Source organism: Rana temporaria, chromosome 6, assembly GCF_905171775.1.
Source record: "Rana temporaria chromosome 6, aRanTem1.1, whole genome shotgun sequence".
NCBI lineage: Eukaryota > Metazoa > Chordata > Amphibia > Anura > Ranidae > Rana > Rana temporaria.
The window spans coordinates 193,723,117-193,746,004 of NC_053494.1; the positions used below are offsets into that span (position 1 = coordinate 193,723,117).

Here is a 22,888-nt window from a genome sequence, read left to right on the forward strand (position 1 = left end):
GCAAAGCGTTTCGCTCCACCCCTGGAGCTTAGTCATGGAGAAAGACTCAAGCCCTGTACACACGATCAGTCCATCCGAAGAAAACGGTCTGAAGGACCGTTGTCATCGGTTAACCGATAAAGCTGACTGATGGTCAGTCGTGCCCACACACCATCGGTTAAAAAAACGATTGTGTCAGAACGCGGTGACGTAAAACACAACGTGCTGAAAAAAACAAAGTTCAATGCTTCCAAGCATGCGTCGACTTGATTCTGAGCATGCGTGGATTTTTAACCGATGGTCGTGCCTACTAACGATCGTTTTTTTTGCTATCGGTTAGGAATCCATCGGTAAAATTTAAAACAAGTTGGCTTTTTTTTAACCGATGGATAAATAACCGATGGCCCCCACACGATAGGTTTGGACCAATGAAAATGGTCCATTAGACCGTTCTCATCGGTTTAACTGATCGTGTGTTTGCCGCCTAAGTCCTTATGACTAAGCTCCAGGGGGCAGAGCAAAATGCTTTGGGGGCATGGCCTGGTGGGAGCCCAGGCGGAGGTTGCCACTCTTACCATCAGAGGACTCCATGGATGTTCTTTCCCTTCAGCGATCACAGGAGCTGGGATGAGCTCCATCCCTAGCCGACACTCTCGCAATGGATGAAGAGTTATGCCTTGTACACACAATCAGGCTTTTGCCCGACTAAATCACATCGGAATTTCCGACGGAATTCCATTGGAGTAAAATAGAACATATTTTATATCTAAACTCCGAAGGAATTCATCGGAATATCCGATGAAAAAACTCAGATGGGGCTACACACGATCGGAATATCCGATGGAAAAAGTCAGTCGAACGTGTGTACAAGGCATTACTTGTGCTATTCCCAATGTTGACCGAGCCTGAGCGGCACACCGATCTTTCGTGGGTCACTGGATCCAGTAAGCGCTTGTGGTTAAGGTGGCCACCACTGCTCTGAGACCAGAAGTTGGCTTGCGCTCCAGGGATGGGATGTAATGTATCAGCTGGGAAACACTGCCTCAACTAATTTAGATTGTTCAGATACACTTTCAGGCAGACAAAACTAGTTGAATCAGTGCTTCCCAGCCAATAGGTTACATCCCTGAAGTGCAAGCTGGGGTCTGATTTTGGGGCGGCAGCCATCTTAACCATAAGTGCTGTATGTACATGGTTCTGGTCCTTAGGCACTTACACATGTATTATTTTATTATTTTTTTACACTTTCACATGTGGTAAACTGTTTAGTAATCTTGATTTACATTTTTGCCAGCGCAGTCTATATACAGATTTATAAGGTTCACGAATGTGAAACTTAGACACATTTTGAAGACAGCACCAGCCATAATCACATTGGGGTAGATTCAGTAACATTTGCGCATTTTTTACGTAGGCGCAGGGCACCGTTTTTGCCCTGCGCCCCCGCAAATTTTCTGCGCTACCCTCGATTCACGGAGCAGTAGCTCCGTAAATTGCGTGGGCGCTCCACACAGTAATGCAAGGCTTTCTCCCTGGTGTGGACTACAGGAGAGTCAGGACGCTCTCTACATTGCAGATAGAGAAAGGAGCTGTATGTTAGTGGGCGTCCTGACTCTCCTGTAGTCCAAGGGTGGGGGCGAGCACGACACTCCACACCAGGGAGAAAGCCTTGCATTACTGTGTGGAGTTACAGACAGAAGGACAGGAAGTGAGGATTTCTCAGAAGAAATCGTACGCCTTCGGATCTTAGGATGCAATACTTCGGCACCCGCTGGGTGGAGTTTGCGTCGTTTTCCGTGTCGGGTATGCTAATTAGCTGTTTACGGCGATCCACGAAGGTACGCGCGTTCGTCGCATTCTCTTACTTAGTCGCTAGTCGGCTTTTCCCGTCGCAAAGTTACGGCTGCTATTTAGGTAGTGTAAAAATACAGCCCATGTTAAAGTATGGCCGTCGTTCCCGCGTCGAATTTTAAATTTTTTTTTTTTTACGTAAGTCGTCCGGGAATACGAAAGGACGTAACGCACGTCGCCGTTCAAAACATTACGTCGGGGCGACGTCATTTCACGCAAAGCACGGCGGGGAAAAACCAAAACGGAGCATGCGCAGTACGTTCGGCGTGGGAACGCGCCTAATTTAAATGGTACACGCCCCATTTGAATTAGGTGGGCTTGCGCCGGACGGCTTTACGCTACGCCGTCGCAAGTTTACAGGCAAGTGCTTTGTGAATCAAGCACTTACGCTGAAAACTTGCGGCGGTGTAACGTAAATGGGATACGTTACGCCGCTGGATTTCTACATGAATCTGGCCCATGCTGTTTAATTTTTGTTTCACGCTGGTTAATTTCTTTTTTCATGTATATGGACGTGAGAGGCTGCATTTCCGTGTTCGGGTGGGTGGTCAAGAGGTAATAATCATTGCATAACCTCCTGGTTTTACTACCCCATGGCTGCAGGTGTGAACGAAACTTAAGTACTGTCCCTTGTGCTGATATTTATTATTATAAGTTTTTTTTTTCTTTTTACTAAACGTAGGCATTAAAGTACTGAAGCAGAAGGGTCAGCCAGGCAAAACGCATTTACAGAATGAGAACTCAAATAATGGATGCTTCATATCTCTCTTAGGAAAGGTCTCTATTAACAGCTACAGTACATTCAGGCAATCTTTACAATATTTTTACTCGCTGAAAAATGTTCTACTTCCCTTATAAAGGAGAATGCCAACATTTACCATTATTGGTTTCATGCCATACATACGGAGTGGACCGCCGTCTCAAGTGGCCTAGCATGTGCTTCTCAGAACTCACGCTAAGCACAAACTTACAATGTTCTACACAAGAGTTGCAAACTATCACTAAATACTTTTTTTTATTTCCGTTCCTTCGCCTGCAGATACATTCGCACTTTTTATGGAAGGCAGTTCATGTCTTGTTCCCCTGTATTAGAGTCTAAATGTATCAAAATAGCCTCACAGAGCTTCATTAGACAGATGCTCGAATTGTCAGTAATCTGCACATGTTACTGCCGTGTTCCTCTCCGTGCCGCGCTCAACCTGCCTGGAAGAATTTCCATCATTCCTTTCAATTGTTGCCCTTCTTGCATCTCTCCAGCTGAAGGAAGGTTAACTAAATAACCAGGAAAAAACATCCGCGGGCAAGCAGATAGCGTTTCACTCAAACAATTAGATGCAAAGGACACAGGAGGAACAGTTGCAATTGTTTCTAATAATCTAACGAACTAGGGCTGAGGAATTCATTTGCATAATTAGAGTGACGGCATTTATGAATAACATTATTTATTGCAGTCATTTATATAGTGCCAACCTATTCTGCAGGGCGTTATAAGAGTGCATAGGAGTGGACCATTAATGGCATGCAAAGGAGCTAACATTCTAATGTCCATAGTTACTACACTCCGAGATCTTCCGTCAGTGCGGAAGCAAATTTTTGGTGAAAGACAATTCATTGTGATACTGTGATATGACTGGACCAACTTCATACAGGTGCCAACTGAACTCAATTCAAAGTACTAAGCATAAAATAAATTTGCACACGCCAAAATGTTGTGTGTGTGTGTATATATATATATATATATATATATATATATATATATATATATATATATATATATATATATATATATATATATATACAGTGATGAAAATAAGTATTTGAACACCCTGCTATTTTGCAAGTTCTCCCACTTGGAAATCATGGAGGGGTCTGAAATTGTTATCGTAGGTGCATGTCCACTGTGAGAGACATAATCAAAAAAAAAAAAAACAGAAATCACAATGTATGATTTTTTTTAACTATTTATTTGTATGATACAGCTGCAAATAAGTATTTGAACACCTGAGAAAATCAATGTTAATATTTGGTACAGTAGCCTTTGTTTGCAATTACAGAGGTCAAACGTTTCTTGTAGTTTTTCACCAGGTTTGCACACACTGGAGGAGGGATTTTGGCCCACTCCTCCACACAGATCTTCTCTAGATCAGTCAGGTTTCTGGGCTGTCGCTGAGAAACACGGAGTTTGAGCTCCCTCCAAAGATTCTCTATTGGGTTTAGGTCTGGAGACTGGCTAGGCCACGCCAGAACCTTGATATGCTTCTTACAGAGCCACTCCTTGGTTATCCTGGCTGTGTGCTTCGGGTCATTGTCATGTTGGAAGACCCAGCCTCGACCCATCTTCAAAGCTCTAACTGAGGGAAGGAGGTTGTTGCCCAAAATCTCGCAATACATGGCCCCGGTCATCCTCTCCTTAATACAGTGCAGTCGCCCTGTCCCATGTGCAGAAAAACACCCCCAAAGCATGATGCTACCACCCCCATGCTTCACAGTAGGGATGGTGTTCTTGGGATGGTACTCATCATTCTTCTTCCTCCAAACACGGTTAGTGGAATTATGACCAAAAAGTTCTATTTTGGTCTCATCTGACCACATGACTTTCTCCCATGACTCCTCTGGATCATCCAAATGGTCATTGGCAAACTTAAGACGGGCCTTGACATGTGTTGGTTTAAGCAGGGGAACCTTCCGTGCCATGCATGATTTCAAACCATGACGTCTTAGTGTATTGCCAACAGTAACCTTGGAAACGGTGTTCCCAGCTCTTTTCAGGTCATTGACCAGCTCCTCCCGTGTAGTCCTGGGCTGATATCTCACCTTTCTTAGGATCATTGAGACCCCATGAGGTGAGATTTTGCATGGAGCCCCAGTCCGAGGGAGATTGACAGTCATGTTTAGCTTCTTCCATTTTCTAATGATTGCTCCAACAGTGGACCTTTTTTCACCAAGCTGCTTGGCAATTTCCCCGTAGCCCTTTCCAGCCTTGTGGAGGTGTACAATTTTGTCTCTAGTGTCTTTGGACAGCTCTTTGGTCTTGGCCATGTTAGTAGTTGGATTCTTACTGATTGTATGGGGTGGACAGGTGTCTTTATGCAGCTAATGACCTCAAACAGGTGCATCTAATTTAGGATAATAAATGGAGTGGAGGTGGACATTTTAAAGGCAGACTAACAGGTCAGAATTCTAGCTGATAGACAGGTGTTCAAATACTTATTTGCAGCTGTATCATACAAATAAATAGTTAAAAAATCATAAATTGTGATTTCTGGAAAAAAAATTTTTGATTATGTCTCTCACAGTGGACATGCACCTACGATGACAATTTCAGACCCCTCCATGATTTCCAAGTGGGAGAACTTGCAAAATAGCGGGGTGTTCAAATACTTATTTTCCTCACTGTATATATATATATATATATATATATATATATATACCGTATTTATCGGCGTATACCGCGCACTATTTTGCCCTGAAAATCAGTGCAAAATCGTGGGTGCGCGATATACGCCGATACCCGCTTTCCCGCCACGAGTTTGAATACTGCGCCCGCATATAGCGAGCGCAGTACACTCGTGAATCTTCGGGCAGTCTCGGCGCCTCTCGTACTGACGTCCTGACGTCCTGAGCGTACAGGACGTCAGTGCGAGAGGCGCCCGAGCCTGACCGAAGATTCACGAGTGTACTGCGCTCGCTATATGCGGGCGCAGTATTCAAAGTCGTGGCGGGAAACGAGCGGGAGGACGCCGCAGAAGGACGCCGGACCCGCCGAAGATGGACACCGGACCCGCCGAAGATGGACACCGGACCCGCCGAAGATGGACACCGGACCCGCCGAAGATGGACGCCCGACCCGCCGAAGAGGACACCCGAAGCCGCAGAAGGACGCCGGACCCGACGATGCCGCAGAAGGACGCCGGACCCGACGAGGCCGCAGATGGACGCTGCGCAAGACACCAAAACTGTAAGTACAAAAAAACAAAAAATATTTTTTTCCCACAGGATTGGCTGCCACTTTGGGGGTGCGCGGTATACGCCAGAGCGCGTTATACCGCGATAAATACGGTATATATATATATATATATATATATATATTGTGACAGGAAGTCAGGTAAATCTGTGGGTGTTGTCACAGACGGGAGATACATTTCTGCCTTGTTTAGACAATACACCAATTGTTATTAGGCTTCGGCTGCAGAAGTAGCCAGAAAAGGTTTAAGGGCGTTGGAAAACTTCAGCTGTTTAGAATGAGGCAATTAAGGCCTCCATAAGTAATCCAGAGGATTACCACTGATTTGCTGCATCCTGGGGCTTTGTGAGTAAGGAGAGAAGTAGCTGAAAGTCTTCTGAGGAGGTGAGGTGGTGATTGATTTTTCTGTGTGATAAAAATCAAAAAGAGACTATTATTTTCTGCTGTATGACCAGCAGTGTCTGCCCAGCACTAGGCTGTGCCAGACTCCCTAGATAGGTTCCTGTGTGGTGAAGGTAGACGCCCCAAGTGGCCAGGGTTTATTTTATGTTTGATTTTGTTTATGCTATTTGGATGCTTGCACTTGTTTCCAGCAAGATGGAAGAATAAACCAAAATCTTTGTTTTCAACCGTCTTCGACTGCATGTCTGTATAAATTCAGTGTGTGGTGAACCCATCCAGGGGGTCACACCCCGCTACCGAGCTAACTCCTTACACAATATATATATAAGTTGTTAGGAGCGGACTTTATAGGTACCAGAAAAGGAATACAATTTAATAGAAAAAATATATTTGAATTTCATTTATACAAATATGTATGAAATAAACAATGTAAAGTTAAAAACAAAGATATTAGACTCCCAATTTGTATGAGCCACACATGTATGTGCAAGTCCCCAGTGGTGTCAATAGGGTTGGGGTAACCTGGTGCGGAAAAAACTGGTGTCACCCCCTCCACCAACTATAGTCCCCCCTCAGTACAGACCCCCTTCACTAACTATAGACCCCCTCCCTCAGTACAGACCCCCCTCATCAGCACAGACACCCCATCAGTGTAGAATCCCCCCTCTTAGTGCAGACACCTCACCTTTAGTGCAGACCCCCCATCAGTATAGAATCCCCATTAGTGCAGACCCCCCCATCAGTATAGATTTTCCCCTTTAGTGCAGACCCCCCACTAGAACAGAATCCCCCAACGTGCAGACAATCACAGTATAGACACCCCCCAACGTGCAGAATCTCCCATCAGTATAGACACCTATATATATCCCCCCAGGTGAGTTTGTCCTCCATTATAACCCCCCTAGGTCAATCTGTACCCCAGTACATCCCTCCCCCAAATCAGTCTTCCCTGCAGTATAATCCCCCATGATCAGCCTGTGGCTCAGTGAATCCCCCCACAAGCCAGTCTGTAACTCTGGAAGCCAACAGTAAGGGAGAGGACAATTGGTGCTGTGGGACTGCCACTGATGTGTCCAGGTCTTGGGCAGACAGAAACCCTGGCAGAGTATTCAAAACCTGTACTGCCTAGGTGAGTCCCAGACAGGTGGCAACCCTTCTGGGATATGACCTACAGCAGTGAATGGTGGGAGATCATCTACAGGAAGTGAAGGAATCTGAAAAACTGTTTAAAAAACTTAAATAGACAGATGAGATTTCAAAGCCTTCTATAGATAAGGTAAATGAGAGAAAAGCACATTGGGATGGCTGGTCCAGAGATGACATTAGAAAATGCTTCTAATTTATTATGAAAAGTGAAATTCTCCCCGAAAAGGAGAATTTATTCAGTATGCCTACAACAGTCATTTCTCAAGAAAAGATTAAAAAAACAGTACTAATATTTTCATAATTGGGTGACAGAAAAGGTTCACTTTAACCACTTAAGGACCGCCTCCTGCACATATACGTCAGCAGAATGGCACGGCTGGGCACCTGTACGTACAGGTACGTCCTGTACTAGTACCCAGCCGTGGGTCGCGGGCGCGCTCCCGTGACCCGGTCCGAAGCTCTGGAACCCGCGGACCCGATCGCCGCTGGAGTCCCGCGATCGGTCCCCGGAGCTGAAGAATGGGGAGAGCCGTGTGTAAACACGGCTTCCCTGTTCTTCACTGTGGCGGCAGCATTGATCGTGTCATCCCTTTTATAGGGGGACACAATCGATGATGTCACACCTACAGCCACACCCCCATACAGTTGTAAACACACTTCAGGTCACACATAACCCCATCAGCGCCCCCTGTGGTTAACTCCCAAACTGCAATTGTCATTTTCACAATAAACAATGCATTTTTTGCTGTGAAAATGACAATGGTCCCAAAAATGTGTCAAAATTGTCCGAAGTGTCTGCCATAATGTCGCAGTCACGAAAAAAATCACTGATCGCCGCCATTGGTAGTAAAAAAAAAAAAAAAATAATAAAAATGCAATAAAACTATCCCCTATTTTGTAAACGCTATAAATTTTGCGCAAACCAACCGATAAACGCTTATTGAGATTTTTTTTATCAAAAATAGGTAGAAGAATACGTATCGGCCTAAACTGAGGAAAAGAAATGTTTTATATATTTTTGGGGGATATTTATTATAGCAAAAAGTAAAAAATATTGAATTTTTTTCAAAATTGTCGCTCCTTTTTTGTTTATTGCACAAAAAATAAAAACCGCAGAGGTGATCAAATACCACCAAAAGAAAGCTCTATTTGTGGGAAAAAAAGGACACCAATTTTGTTTGGGAGCCACGTCGCATGACCGCGCAATTGTCAGTTAAAGTGACGCAGTGCCGAATCGCAAAAAGGGGCAAGGTCCTTTAGCTGCATTTTGGTCCGGGTCTTAAGTGGTTAATGAAAGAACTTACTAGGATATCTTTAGAAATTCTGTTCTCAGTCACGTAGTGTTGAGAATGATTCCTTCGATGACGAGAAATCTGAAACAGAGAACACATAGAAAATGAGTCAACACTTAGGAAGCTTTTCAAAAGGAAAGGGTGGTGGGGAATAAAAAAAAAAAAAATTCCATATGAAATTTAACACAAATGGATGACTTAAAGTTTACCTAACATTTTAGATAGAGTGGAGAGGGATTAGAACACCTGTCAGGTTTGATTGCGATCTTTGCCTTCTTTGAGAGATTTACACTCGCTATTTGCCATGTTTACCATTATCATTAAAAGTGAAAGAAAATCCCAAATTATGGGTTGTCACCAGAAAAGTAATAGGGGGGAAATCTTTCAATGGTGATGTTGGTTCTGCTGATCCTGGTGAATACCAGGGTTTTTCTTTACTTTGGAGTAGGGATGGACTGGGACAGAAATTTGGCCCTGGACTTCATCCAGACTGGCCCACTTTGACAGGTCTCTCCCATGGCGGCCGGACAATTCCCGCACCCCCCCCCCCCCTGGCCAACCCAAGCCCCCTCTCCCCCTTTACTAGCCATTCTACTTTATTAGAGTAGAACGGCTGGTACTGATACTCTTATAGGCAGTACCAGTGGGGAAGCTAGACATTATTTCACCCGAATCAGTTTGGTGCCCCCCTTAGGGAACAAGATTAGGCAGAAGTGAGAAACTCCCAGGCCATAGCTGTTGAATCAGCTGTCTATCCCCTCCCCCCATGCTCCCCTGTCGTCCCCCTGCTTCTTTGTTACCCCCAGGTGAGCGCTGCGGGGAGGGAGAGACAGAGGAGCGGAGGGGGGCAGCAGTCCGCTGTCACTGAAGCCGGCCCACTGAGCCATCGGCCCACTGGGAAACTCCCTGTGGTCCCAATGGCCAGTCCATCCCTGCTTTGGAGGGATTTCCTCTCACATCATATGGCTATGGGACAGGAAGTAAAGAAAATATCCCCAATTGGATACAGATGAGAATTAATGAACTTAACCCTCCTTTTATTCTATCTGGAAAAAAAAAAGTTGTTTGCTTTAATACTACTTGCTACTTTCATTTTTGTTGGCATGGGGTGTAACAATTGATGATCACCAAAATCTTTACTACTTCTCTGCACATTAATGCCGCGTACAGACGATCGGACATTCCGACAACAAAACCGTGGATACATTTCCGACTGATGTTGGCTCAAACTTGTCTTGCATACAACAAATATTGTCGGAAATTGCGAACGTCTAGAACGCGGTCACGTACAGAAAGTACGATGCACAATAAAACGGAAGTTCCATAGCAAGTGCACCACCCTTTGGGCTCCTTCTGCTAATCTTGTGTTAGTAGAAGTTTGGTGAGAGACGATTCACGTTTTTCAGCTTTGTGCTTTTCAGTCAGTTACAGCGCGACGAATGTGCTATCTCCATTACGAACGCTAGTTTTACCAAACCGAGTGCTTCCATCGTCGTAATTGTCTACACATGCTTGGAATTTACAAGATCGGATTAATTTTGAACAAAAGCATTTTTTATCTAAACAAAATAAATCAAAACGAATTTCGGGAGTAACTAAATACATTTATTTTTCGGAACGAAAACGAAATTCCGAAACAAAATATTTCAGTGTGCACATGTCTGTTAGAATGTCACTAATGAGACAAGCCAGATTTGTAAAAGGTGACATGACTCCACAAATATGAAGAAACAGTTTTTGACAAGTGGCCACTGTAGATAGTGACAAGTTCCAGTCTGGAATAGCTAAATTATTAAGATTATTTTGTACTAAAAATATAGATTTTTTAACAGTGTAACTGCCTCCAAACCCACTAAACCTCAGCTTCTAAATAAACATATTGGTCCAGATTCACATACATCGGCGCATATTTATGCCGCCGTAGCGTATCTCTTTTACGGCAAGCACTGGATTCACAAAGCACTTGCTCCCACTCGCTCTTAAAGATACACTGGGTTTCCTCTGCGTAAGCCGGTGTAGGTGGAAGTAGCCGGTGTCAGTGGGAGGAATCGTGCTCGACTGCCTACGACGTGAGCGTAACCTACGCCTAGTCATATTCACGTACAACGTAAACGACAAAAGATACGATGGCTTGTGTTCCCTGGTCCATACCTTTGCATGAGTTGTGCCTCCTATATGGGGAATAACTTTACGCCGGATGTACGACTTACGCAAACCCTGTATATTATGCGCCAGGCGCAACTACGTTTGTGAATCAGCGTATCTCCCTCATTTGCATATGTGCATAGAAAATCTATGGGAGCGGCAAATGCGCCCAGTGTAAATATGCGCCCACAATACGACGGCGTAGGCAAGTTACGTCGGTCGTAGGATTCCTATTTTTCAGGCGTATCTAGTTTTGTGGGCACGGCGCACAGATACGACGGCGCATAGTTACACTTATCTCGAGATACGTCGGCGTAAGTGCTTTGTGAATCCGGGCCATTTTCTCCGGAATTCTCAAATTTTTGACGGTCCTAAAAATAAAAAATCCAAGATGACCACCGAAATAGGCAAATTTGGATGCTATCCCTGTGTATTAGTAAGTTTGAAATAAAGAATGCATTGACATCCTTGGCACAATGAAGGAAAAAAAAAACTTTACATGACCTATTTAAAAAGAACACCGCTTAACAAATACATTAGAGGCAAAGAACATCTGGTGACAAGACTGTGTCCTAAAGTGTTTTGCTCTCTTAATATTCTGCATCTAAAGCAAAAGAGCTTTCATGAAAATAACTTTGGTTAGTGGCAGTTACTCCTCTGGGGGAGGAAGGAAATGTCATAGCGTATTTTCTCTTTTTTGCAGGCCTGTTTTCAGGAGTGTCAGCCCCTCGTGTTATTCACATGGAGGGTAAGTGAGAGTGATTCACCCAGGCTACTGAGACAAAACTTCTAAGATCTCAGAGTTTCCATTTTTTATTATTAATGGAAGATTAAAATGAAAGCATCAACATACCATTATTAGAGGCGATCATTATTTTCAGAAAACCTGTGATTAATATTTTAGTCATTTAGACGTTACGTAGACAAAGGAATGCATATTTTAAAGAGAATACCACATGTAACACACAAATCTGGGGCAGCGATACAATGGGGATGGTTAATGAAAGGATTTACAAGCTCCTCCTCAGTTGCTCGGTCAGCCACTTCAGCGGAGAAGGTCCCCAAAAGACGAGAAGAACTGCAGAAAAGGGAAATATAGAAAACATCGCTTTACCTCTCCCTGCATCTTTTTTTAAGAGAAGTTAAAGGAATACTCCAACTTTGATATTTTTTAAAGAAATTTGTCATGGGAGACAATTTAAATTTGCCATTGCTGACCTCTCCTTCCGAAAATACTAGTTGGCAGCCTATTGTACTGATCCTCTGGACTCAAGTCTCTTTTTTCTGACTGCCTCTTTGTCAACGACTCAACGGGTTTGATTTTCACTTTGCAAGGGAAGTTGCTCTTGGTAAGGAAAGGTTCTTGACTATCCCTTACTCCAGTGGTCACCAAACTGTGGCCCAGGGGCCGAATGCAGCCCTTTGCTTGCCTTTTTTAGGCCCCTGGGGTACTAATCACTACACTCACACCAACATTGGGCCACTATTCCTTCCACTAAAACCAATGATGGGGCACTATTCTTCCCACTGACACCAATGATAAGGCACTATTCCTCTCACTGACACCAATGATGGGTCACTACCCCCCCCCTCCCACTGACACCAACAATGAGGCACTATTTCTCCCACTAAAACCAACAATGGGGCACTAAGGCCGCGTACACACGGTCGGTCCAAACCGATGAAAACGGACTAAGGGACCTTTTCATCGGTCCAAACCGATCATGTGTGGGCCCCATCGGTCAGTTATGCTTCGGTCAAACTTTTTAGAACTTGCTTTAAAATTGAACCGATGGACGCCTAACCGATAGGTCAAAACCGATGGTTAGTACACAAAAGCATTGGTTAAAAACCTGCGCATGCTCAGAATCAAGTCGACACATGCTTGGAAGCATTGAACTTCATTTTTCTCTGCACGTCATTGTGTTTTACGTCACTGCGTTGGACTCGATCGTTTTTTTAACTGATGGTGTGTAGGCACATCAGACCATCAGTCAGCTTCATCGGTTAACCGATGACAACGGTCCTTCGGACTGTTCTCATCGGATGGACAGATCGTGTGTACAGGGCTTAGTTCTCCAAATGACACTATCTATGGGGCACTATTCCTCCCATTGACACCAATGATGGGGCACTAATAGTTCCCCTAATACCAAAGATAGGACATTGTTTACTCCCACTGATGCCAAAACATTTTCTACTCCGGTCCGACCCCCCTAAAGTCCGAAGCAAAATAAACAGGCCCTTTGTTCAAAAAGTTTGGAACAAAGTGAAGTTTTGCTTTTAGCTCAAATTTTTGGTGGAAGGGGGTAGCAATTTATTCTCACCACATCTTTATCACTTCCTTCCACCCTAGCATATTTTTGACAATACAGAAACAAAAAATGGGTTTTCACCTGAACTAGCATTGTTGCTATCTCTATGGGGAGAGAACTCTCCACAATGGTCCAACCTAGCTGTGGAAATTCAATAGAGTTTCCCAACTCTATATTTGGTACCTAGGAAATTACTACAAATTAGATGCACTGAAGTTGATTTACTAAAGGCAAATTGGCTCTGTAAGGGAATTTACACGTAGCAGAGCAAATGAGGTGAAGCTCTGCTGACTGGTTGGGTGGAGCCTCAAGCAGTTTGGGCATTGGAGCCAAACACACAACATACCTTCAGATATAGTGAGAGGCCCTGGTCACGACAGAAGGTCAGGGTGAGTTTGGCGTATGCCCAGAAGAGCCGGCATGGTATAACTGAACTGGGACCATGGTCTAACTCAGGGGTGCCCAACCTTTTGAATAGCGGGGGCCACTTAAGCAACTTGGTAACCAGTCGTGGGCCACAATGAACGAGGACGTGCGGATGACAGGTCACGGCTACTTTATGGGCCCTCCGATCTGCCCAGATGGAAGGGGACAAATTCCCTTTTGTTTTTTGGATTGGAGGTAGTTGAGCGTAAATGGACATCTGTCGCTCTATAGAGGTTAATTGAGGGTCCCATTTGGTTGGGCTGATCATGTGAAAAGGGCCTAAGACTGCTTTCAACTGATGTGCTGCGGTTTGCCCACACTGCGGGTGCAGCGTAGTGCACCAGTGTCTATCCTGCGGGTTAGCTGAACCTTGCCATAGACTCCTGTGGCAAAGCCGGCGCTGTAGAGGAAACATCAGCTTATGGGGCTCTGGTTCGCAGCCGCTTTCTTCCTCTACTACCAGCTTCATTCACAACACTGATGCTGTGGTATGGCAAATCGGCAACCTGCGATCTGGGCTTGCCAACCCGCTATACCAGAGCAGGAGGTCGCGGGCCACATCAGAGGGCTCCGCGGGCCACAAGTGGCCACCGGGCAACTGGTTGGCCACCCCTGGTCTAACTGGACTGGAAGTGGGATGCAAAAGGCCTTTTAAGGAAGGCTAAGTGTTCTCTGGCATGAGTGCTAATCCACCTTTCGATCCTGGGAGAAGTGTACAGATTCTGCATCAGCCTCTTGTGGTGAGATCTCTCTTCCATAATCCTAGCTCAAGGGCCTTGCAATGGGGGCATCATGTAGCCAGACCTGCAAAGTCAGATAGTTTGGAGTTCTCAAGAAAAAAAAAAGGTGGAAGAGTGGAAGCGTGAAACATTGGAAGAGAAAGCCCATAGCATCTAAGCTGAAACATGAAGTGCATGTAGAAACGAAAATGTGATTGGATGCTAACACAGAGCTTCCATTCAGGCACATGAAGGAAACATTTACAACATTACATGCCGTTAGTGATGGTGGACATTAAAATAAAGCTGTTGCTGTGTCTGGTGTTGGCATATAATGGATGAATGCACAGTTTCCTTTATAGATATTTCATTATTTATTTAAAAAATTAGCAAATTGTAAAAAGAAAAGATCTGAATTTCTGTCTATGAATATTGCATATCCACTGCTAGCAAGTAGCAACTAGTACATGGCGCTCTATGCAAGAATGCATAGAGCTCTATGCATATCCACTTCCAGCATCTAGCTTGTAGGCTTGTAGAGCTCTCTAACACCAATCTCTGCAGCCATTGTTCTAAAATATAGACCTGAATAGCAGCCCCCCACACCCTAAAGTCAGATATAGGAATTTCCTAAATGATAGGCTAGGGACTCTGCTGGCAATGCATGGATTTCTTACTAGGAAACTAGGAAAGCATATAGCTCAACAGAAGCAGCCCATAATAAATGTTCAGCCCACAATAGCAAAAACACCACTAAGTTATGGGAACTTTGTAATTAGTCAGGATAGAGAGGCTGCTCTCTTTCAAGGCACTCTGCCTAATACATAAGTGTATTCAAGGCAACGCCCCCCCAATATCTATGCGAAAAAATAAAAGCCCATAACCCCAATCGCATTCTGCGATCCACCAATAAAAACCTCCTCCAGATACCCAAAGCCAAATACAAGTCCAAAGGAGATCGAAGATTTGCAGTCCAAGGACCCCGCCTGTGGAATGCGATACCAACTACCATCCGACTGGAGTCGGACCACTTGGCCTTCAGGAGAAAGATTAAAACCCATCTCTTCTGAGGTCAAGGGTTCCTTACCAATGAAATGGATACAGCGCCCAGAGGCGATTCAGTTCGCATGTGTTGCGCTTTACAAGTCTCTCTCTCTTTCTCTCTCGCTGCTGGAAAGCATGGTGGAAATGCAGGGAGAGCTGAGGATATAATGCAAATTGTGTCACACAAGACCCCATAACAAATGTTTAACTATCAAATAAAGATTTTATACAAATAAATAAAAAAAAACATGAAAAATAAATAAATAAATAAAGTTACCCAAAACCATTATATCTTAAGGAAAAGGCACAGAGATAAATAAAATTGATACTCAAACTACTTCCTTTGTGACAGCAGTAGATGAAGTGATGTGAGAAACTTGTACCCACCCTTAAAAGACATTGCCCAAGACAAAAATATCCCACCATGTCCCATGGGAGGAACAGTCCTGACCACAGCTTCTGTTACACCCATGGCTGTATTTAAATGACCACATCTTGAAGGCTATACTCTCTTCTTTAGGCAAGAAGGTATAGCCCTTAAAACATGTTACCTTGTTCCTTTTGATACTGCCTACCTCCACCTAGAGCTGCTTTTCGAGCTCAAGACTAATGCCGCGTACACAAGACCGTTTTTCGGTTAGTAAAAAAATGACGTTTTTTTTATGTCATTAAAAACGATCGTGTGTGGGCTCCAGAGCCTTTTTCACAATTTAAAAAATGGGCATTAAAAATTTCGAACATGCTCTAATTTGTCACGCCATTTTTAACATTGTCATTTTTTACGTCGTAAAAAATGGTCGTGTGTGGGCTTTAACAACGTGAAAAAAACGTGCATGTTCAGAAGCAAGTTATGAGGTGGGAGCGCTCGTTCTGGTAAAACTAGCGTTCATAATGGAGTAAGCACATTCATCACGCTGTAACAGACTGAAAAGCGCAAATCGTCTTTTACTAACACAAAATCAGCTAAAGCAGCCCAAAGGGTGGCGCCATCTGCATGGAACTTCCCCTTTATAGTGACGTTGTACGTGTTGTACATCACCGCACATTGCTAGAGCATTTTTTTTTCACGATCATGTGTAGGCAAGGTCGTTTTAATGATTGGGTTGAACGAAACATTGTTTTTTTTTAGACCCTTAAAAACGTCATTTTTTAGAACCCCGAAAAACGGTCGTGCGTACACGGCATGAGGCTGGTTTTCTACCATTTTTATAAGCCTATTTTCAGGTTTATTTGTGAGTTCAACTAAATGTATTGATTTTTTTTTTTTTAGAAATGTTACCTGAGGTAATGCAGCAGGCTGGTGCCCCCTTCTTTGGAGCAGTGATTTTAAAAAAATCCCTAAAAATATGGATGTAACTTTGTAAAAAGTACAACTGGACTTAAATCAACTTTATTGGGGACTAATATGTTACTAAATGAAGAAACGATCTGGCGACAAAGGGCCTGATCCTCAAAAGGGATACGCCGGCATATCTACTGATACGCTGTCGTATCCCTGTTTCTATCTATGGAACTGATCCACAGAATCAGTTTCACATAGATAGGGAGAAGATCCGACATGTGTAAGGGACTTACACTGTCGGATATTAGGATGCAGTACCGCAGCCGTCGCTGGGGGCATTTCTCGTCGGAATGCCGCTTCGTGTATGCAAATTAGCACTTACGGAGATCCACGAAGCTTTTACGCTTCGTTTTTTCTCCGTAAGTATTAGTTTGCCGTCGCAATATTAGGGCTGCTTTTACAAGGCCTAAACTGTTTAGGCCTTGTAAAAGTAGACCCTTCTATCCCGCGGCGCTGTCTTTTTTTTTCAAAAAAAAATTTTCCCGCCGCAACCCGGGAGCGCACCTAATTTAAATGGGACTCGCTCCATTAAATTAGAAACGCCTTGCGCCGGCAGGATTTAAGTTACACCGCTCAAAATTTCTAGGTAAGTGCTTTGTGGATCGGGCACTTAGGTAGAGATTTTGCGGCGGTGTAACTTAAATGCCAAAAGTTACGTTGCGCCGGGTTTTTGAGGATTAGGCCCAAAGTTTTTAATGGCGAAATGAAGGGATCGATTGAGATTGCTGCTACCTGGAGTACACCAAGAAAATGTGTCAAAAAAAGAGAGAACAAGCAGCGCAGATCTATAATCCCAAACAGTAACAAATTGTGAAAAAATAAAAATGCGACCTGAAAAATCAATGAGCAAATGTTCAAGCAAAAAGTGCAATATATATATACAGGCTATCACAGTAAAAAAAAAGTGCATGTGCAATCAAATTAATATGCTACCTCTTTCTTATTAATCAAATATCATCATTCAATATCCTCACAGAGCAGAAGCCATTTATTGGGTGTATTACATGATCAGCCATTATCTCTGGTGAGTCAGTTTGGTGGGAATGGTGAAGGATCACACTGGGTGTTTTCTACAGGGATAAGATATCAATTAAAGAACTTCTGAACAATTTTCTTGTGGGATTCTACATGAACTTTATGAAACTTTATGAAAAAATACATACATTTTTTTGAATCACATTTGAATTTTTTGATCACATATGAACTTGATTAATGAGAAAGGAATAGCATATGACTTTATTTGCACGTGCATTTTTTCTACAGTATGGGCCAGATCCACAGAGAGAGTACGCCGGCGTATCTACTGATACGCCGGCGTACTTTCAAATTTCCTGCGTTGTATCTTTAGTTTGAATCCTTAAACCAAGATACGACGGCATCTGGGTTTGATCCGACAGGCGTACGGCTTCGTATGCCTTCGGATCGTAGATGCAATACTTCGGCGTCCGCTGGGTGGAGTTCGAGTCGTTTTCAGCGTCGGGTATGCAAATTAGCTATTTCCGACGATCCACGAACATACGCGCGGCCGTCACATTTTCTTACGTCGTCTCTAGTCGGCTTTTTCCGGCGTATAGTTAAAGCTGGTATTTTGCGACGTATAGATAGACTTGCCATGTTAAGTATGGCCGTCGTTCCCGCGTCGAAATTAGATTTTTTTTTTGGCGGAAGTCGTCCGTGAATAGGGATGGACGTAATTCACGTCTAAGTTAAAAAAATGACGTTGTTGCGACGTCATTTAGCGCAATGCGCGGTGGGAAATTTAGGGACGGCGCATGCACAGTTCATTTGGCGCGGGGACGCGCTTCATTTAAATGAAACACGCCCCCTACTCGCCGATTTGAATTACGCGCCGAGAGATACACTACGCCACCGTAACTTGGATTCAAAGAATTAAAAAGTAAGTTACAGCGGCGTAGCGTATCTCACATACTCTGCGCCTATCTAATTGTATGTGGATCTGGCCCTGAGTGCCTATATATAGTGCACATTTTGCTTGATCATTTGCACTTGATATAGATTCTTTTACAGGATTTTTTTTATAGAGATTACTATGCACTTTATTGCTATTATTGCATTTAATCGTTGCATTGAATATATTGCACATGTGTAATGTATATTTTATTGGTTTTTCAGGGAGCGGGTTTTTTTTATTACAATTTCTTACTGTTTGGGATTATAGATCTGTGCTGCTTGTTCTCTCTTATTATGTTACTAAGCCAGAAAAAGTAAAACAGGACAGGAATTCCAATTTTTTGCACTTTACTGGCTGCATGGCCGACCCAAGTGTTACATGAGCATATATAAAGAATATATAAACTCCAACCCAGTGGGAATTAAAGTTACGTCCCCATGGCTATAAGCAGTTAGCCCCTGCAATAGGTTGTTTTCTGTAACCCAGGGCCGATCCTAGGGTCACAGGCGCCTGGGTGCAGAAATATTTCTGGCGCCCCCCACATGGGCGTAGTCTTTTTATTAACTCCTCTTTACAAATGTTTTTATGGCAATGACTCAACCACAGAGATGCTCCCTCACAAAGTATTCATTAACCTGGGATCCTTACATGATCTTTTAACAATAAACAAAATACAGGAAGAGAAGCAGAGTACTTTATTGGGACCTTGAGGGGGGACTCTGTGATGGACACAGAGAGGGCTTCTGTTAGAGAGTCTGTTAGAAAGAGCCCCTAGACATACTACAGACATGATACAGGAGATGGTCAGAGACCACATACATAGTACAGGAGATGGTCAGAGACTGCAGACATAGTACAGGAGATGGTCAGAGACTGCAGACATAATACAGGAGATGGTCAGAGACTGCAGACATAATACAGGAGACGGTCAGAGACTGCAGACACAGTACAGGAGATGATCAGAGACTGCAGTCACAGTACAGGAGATGATCAGAGACTGCAGACATAGTACAGGAGATGGTCAGAGACTGCAGATATAGTACAGGAGATAGTCAGAGACACATCATTTCTGGACGGACACACACCTATGCTCAGTACACTAGTTCTGGATGGACACAAACAAGGAGAGAAGGTGGGAGGGGAAAACTCTGCCACTTTGGCGCCCCCACCTATGCAGGCGCCTGGGTGCAAAGCACCCTTAGCTAGATTCACAAAGAGTTACGCCGGCGTATCAGTAGATACGCCGTCGTAACTCTGAATCTACGCCGTCGCAAATTTAAGTGTATTCTGGAAACCAGATACGCTTAAATTAGGCTAAGATACGAGCGGTGTAAGTCTCCTACACCGTCGTATCTTAGGGTGCATATTTACGCTGGCCGCTAGGTGGCGCTTCCGTTGAGTTCGGCGTAGAATATGCAAATGACTAGATACGCCGATTCAGAAACGTACGTGTGCCCGGCGCATTTTTTTCCATCGTTTACGTAAGGCTTTTTCCGTCGCAAAGTTAGTCGAACAAAAAGCTGGCCTAGCCAATGTTAAGTATGGCCGTCGTTCCCGCATCGAAATTTGAACTTTTTTACGTTGTTTGCTTAAGTTGTCCGTGAATGGGGCTGGACGTAATTTACATTCACGTCTAAACCAATACGTCCTTGCGGCGTACTTTGGAGCAATGCACACTGGGATATGTCCACGGACGGCGCATGCGCCGTTTGTAAAAAAACATCAATCACGTCAGGTCATGAATCATTTACATAAAACACGCCCCCTCTTCTACATTTGAATTAGGCGCGCTTAGGCCGGCCCATTTACGCTACACCGCCGTAACTTAGGAGGCAAGTGCTTTGTGAATACAGCACTTGCCTCTCTGACTTACGGCGGCATAGCGTATATGCGATACGCTACGCCGCCTCAAAGATATGCCTGGCTATCTGAATCTAGCTACCTGTGCACCCTGCCTAGGATCGGCCCTGCTGTAACCTTTGGGGAAGTGTACAGCCTGCTAATGTTTGTAGTCATTGATGGTCACCATAAGGTAACCATAGTGTCAGAGCACAGGCTATATGTAAAACACTGTAATACAGTATTTCATAATATACATCAGAGAATATACAACACATTTCACAAATTCTATCCATGTAGGTACAACATTTGCAAATGTGTAGAAATATGCTAGGTCTTGTTATGTTGCTCAGGTGATGTGAACTGAAGCCAGGCTTTCGATGCCAGTGCAAGAACTACGGTGCCAACACTGTCCCCAGTGATTGTGCTTCAGTGCCAAATTGTCTGCTTTGGTCTGGCAGAAATACCAAGAGTAATACATGTAAATTTAGCTAAAAGCTAGGGGAAAATAATTTACAGATTCTAAACAAGCATGCACAGCCATATAACACATTTATCTGACCTAAATGTACCCTCAATTTTCCATTACAATAAAGATCCTACTTTTTAAAAATAATTTATAACATTTGCAATGTATATATATCGGTAAGTGTGTTGCAAGAATTTTAGCTATCTTTATGTTAGATGTCTACCTGTTCCTGTGTTGGGAACACTGGGGTTGTAAAGGTAAAAAAAGGTAAAAATTCCCTAAATATCTTCCTTTACCTTAGTGCAGTCCTCCTTCACTTACCTCATCCTTCCATTTTGCTTTTAAATGTCCTTATTTCTTCTGAGAAATCCTCACTTCCTGTTCTTCTGTCTGTAACGCCACACAGTAATGCAACACTTTCTCCCTGGTGTGGAGAAAGCCTCTTGAGGGGGGAGGGGGCGAGCAGGAGGGTCAGGACGCTATCTACTTTGCAGATAAAGAAAGGGGTTGTGTGTTAGTGGGCGTCCTGACACTCCTGCTCGCCCCCTCCCCCCTCAAGAGGCTTTCTCCACACCAGGGAGAAAGCCTCGCATTACTGTGTGGAGTGGAAGTGAGGATTTCTCAGAAGAAATAAGGACATTTAAATGCAAAATGGAAGGATGAGGTAAGTGAAGGAGGACTGCACTAAGGTAAAGGAAGATATTTAGGGAAAACAAAAATTACCTTTACAACCCCTTTAAGCACAATAGTCTCTTGCCCATAGGCACCTCTAGGGAATGCACCTCTACTGTACATCAAGGCACTGAAAGGTACATTGGGAGCACCTTGTACACCTGAGACTTAAACTTTGTCTGTGGCCCCCAAGCTGTGTAAAATTGCTGGTACTGTCATAATGAGTGCTGATAGTGGCTCCTGTGTAAATTAAGCTTGCAAACACTGCTTGCAGGCTTTATTTACAATATAATAATATTATTATTACAGTGAATTTTGGAATTAATTACTTAATTAAAGCAGGGATATTGACTTAAAATTCACAAAGTTTCGATCAGTAACATTTTCTTCTAGCAGAGGTCCAAATCGCATGTTTGTGGGTGACTCAGATCCTTCATATCACAGCCCTCTCCTCCCATATCACAATCCCGTTCTTACATCAGTGTCCTCAGACCCCCCCGTAAGAATTACAATCTCCCCTTTACATCAGAGTCCCCCTTCACATCACAGTTCCCTCTCCTTCACATCACAATCCTTCACTTCACACCACAGTCCCCCCCTTACAGTGTCCTCAACTCACCTTCACAGTAGTGTACGTAGCACCCCTTCACATACCCCCCTGGAGTAGTACCCTCTCTGCCTCCCTTCACATTACCCCCACCTCCACAGTAGTATCCTTTGCTCTCCTTCACTTACCCATCCACAGTGGTGTCCTCTGCCCCCCACAATAGTGTCTACTGACCCCTTCACATCACCCCCACAGTCACCTGCTGGTTAACTTTTGCGCAAACCAGTCGCTTATTGCGATTTTTTTTTTTTTACAAAAATGCGTAGAAGAATACGTATCAGCCTTAACTGAGAAAAAAAAACTTTTTAAAAAAAAAAATTGGGATATGTATTATAGCAAAAAGTAAAAAATATTGTGTTTTTTTTTTTTCAAAATTGTCGCTCTTTTTTTGTTTATAGCGCAAAAAATAAAAAACCGCAGAGGTGATCAAATGCCACCAAAAGAAAGCTCTATTTGTGGGAAAAAAAGGACGCCAATTTTGTTTGGGAGCCACGTCGCACGACCACGCAATTGTCAGTTAAAGCGATGCAGTGCCGGAAGCTGAAATTTCGCCTGGGCACGAAGGGGGTTTGTGTGCCCAGTAAGCAAGTGGTTAATAGGGCAATGAAAAGGGCTATGTTGATTTTTAACAGGCATCAGTAACAACCAATGAAAAATATTTCACTGACTCTGCAAAACTTAATCTAATTGACTGCTGTGACTAACTGTACTTTTTATATCGTTATTGTTCTTCCTAATTGTTAGAGTAAGCCTGATAATACTAC

The 22,888-nt window shown here is 43.6% G+C and overlaps 1 protein-coding gene across 1 annotated transcript in view; it reads right to left on the reverse strand.

The window, feature by feature from the left end:
* ARHGAP15 (Rho GTPase activating protein 15) overlaps window positions 1–22,888 on the reverse strand; it is a 721,117-nt gene that overhangs the window by 627,643 nt on the left and 70,586 nt on the right. The window contains exon 2 of the mRNA XM_040358038.1: window positions 8,647–8,715. Within this exon, the coding sequence (XP_040213972.1) occupies window positions 8,647–8,715 (69 nt within the window). The remainder of the gene's footprint in view (window positions 1–8,646; window positions 8,716–22,888) is intronic.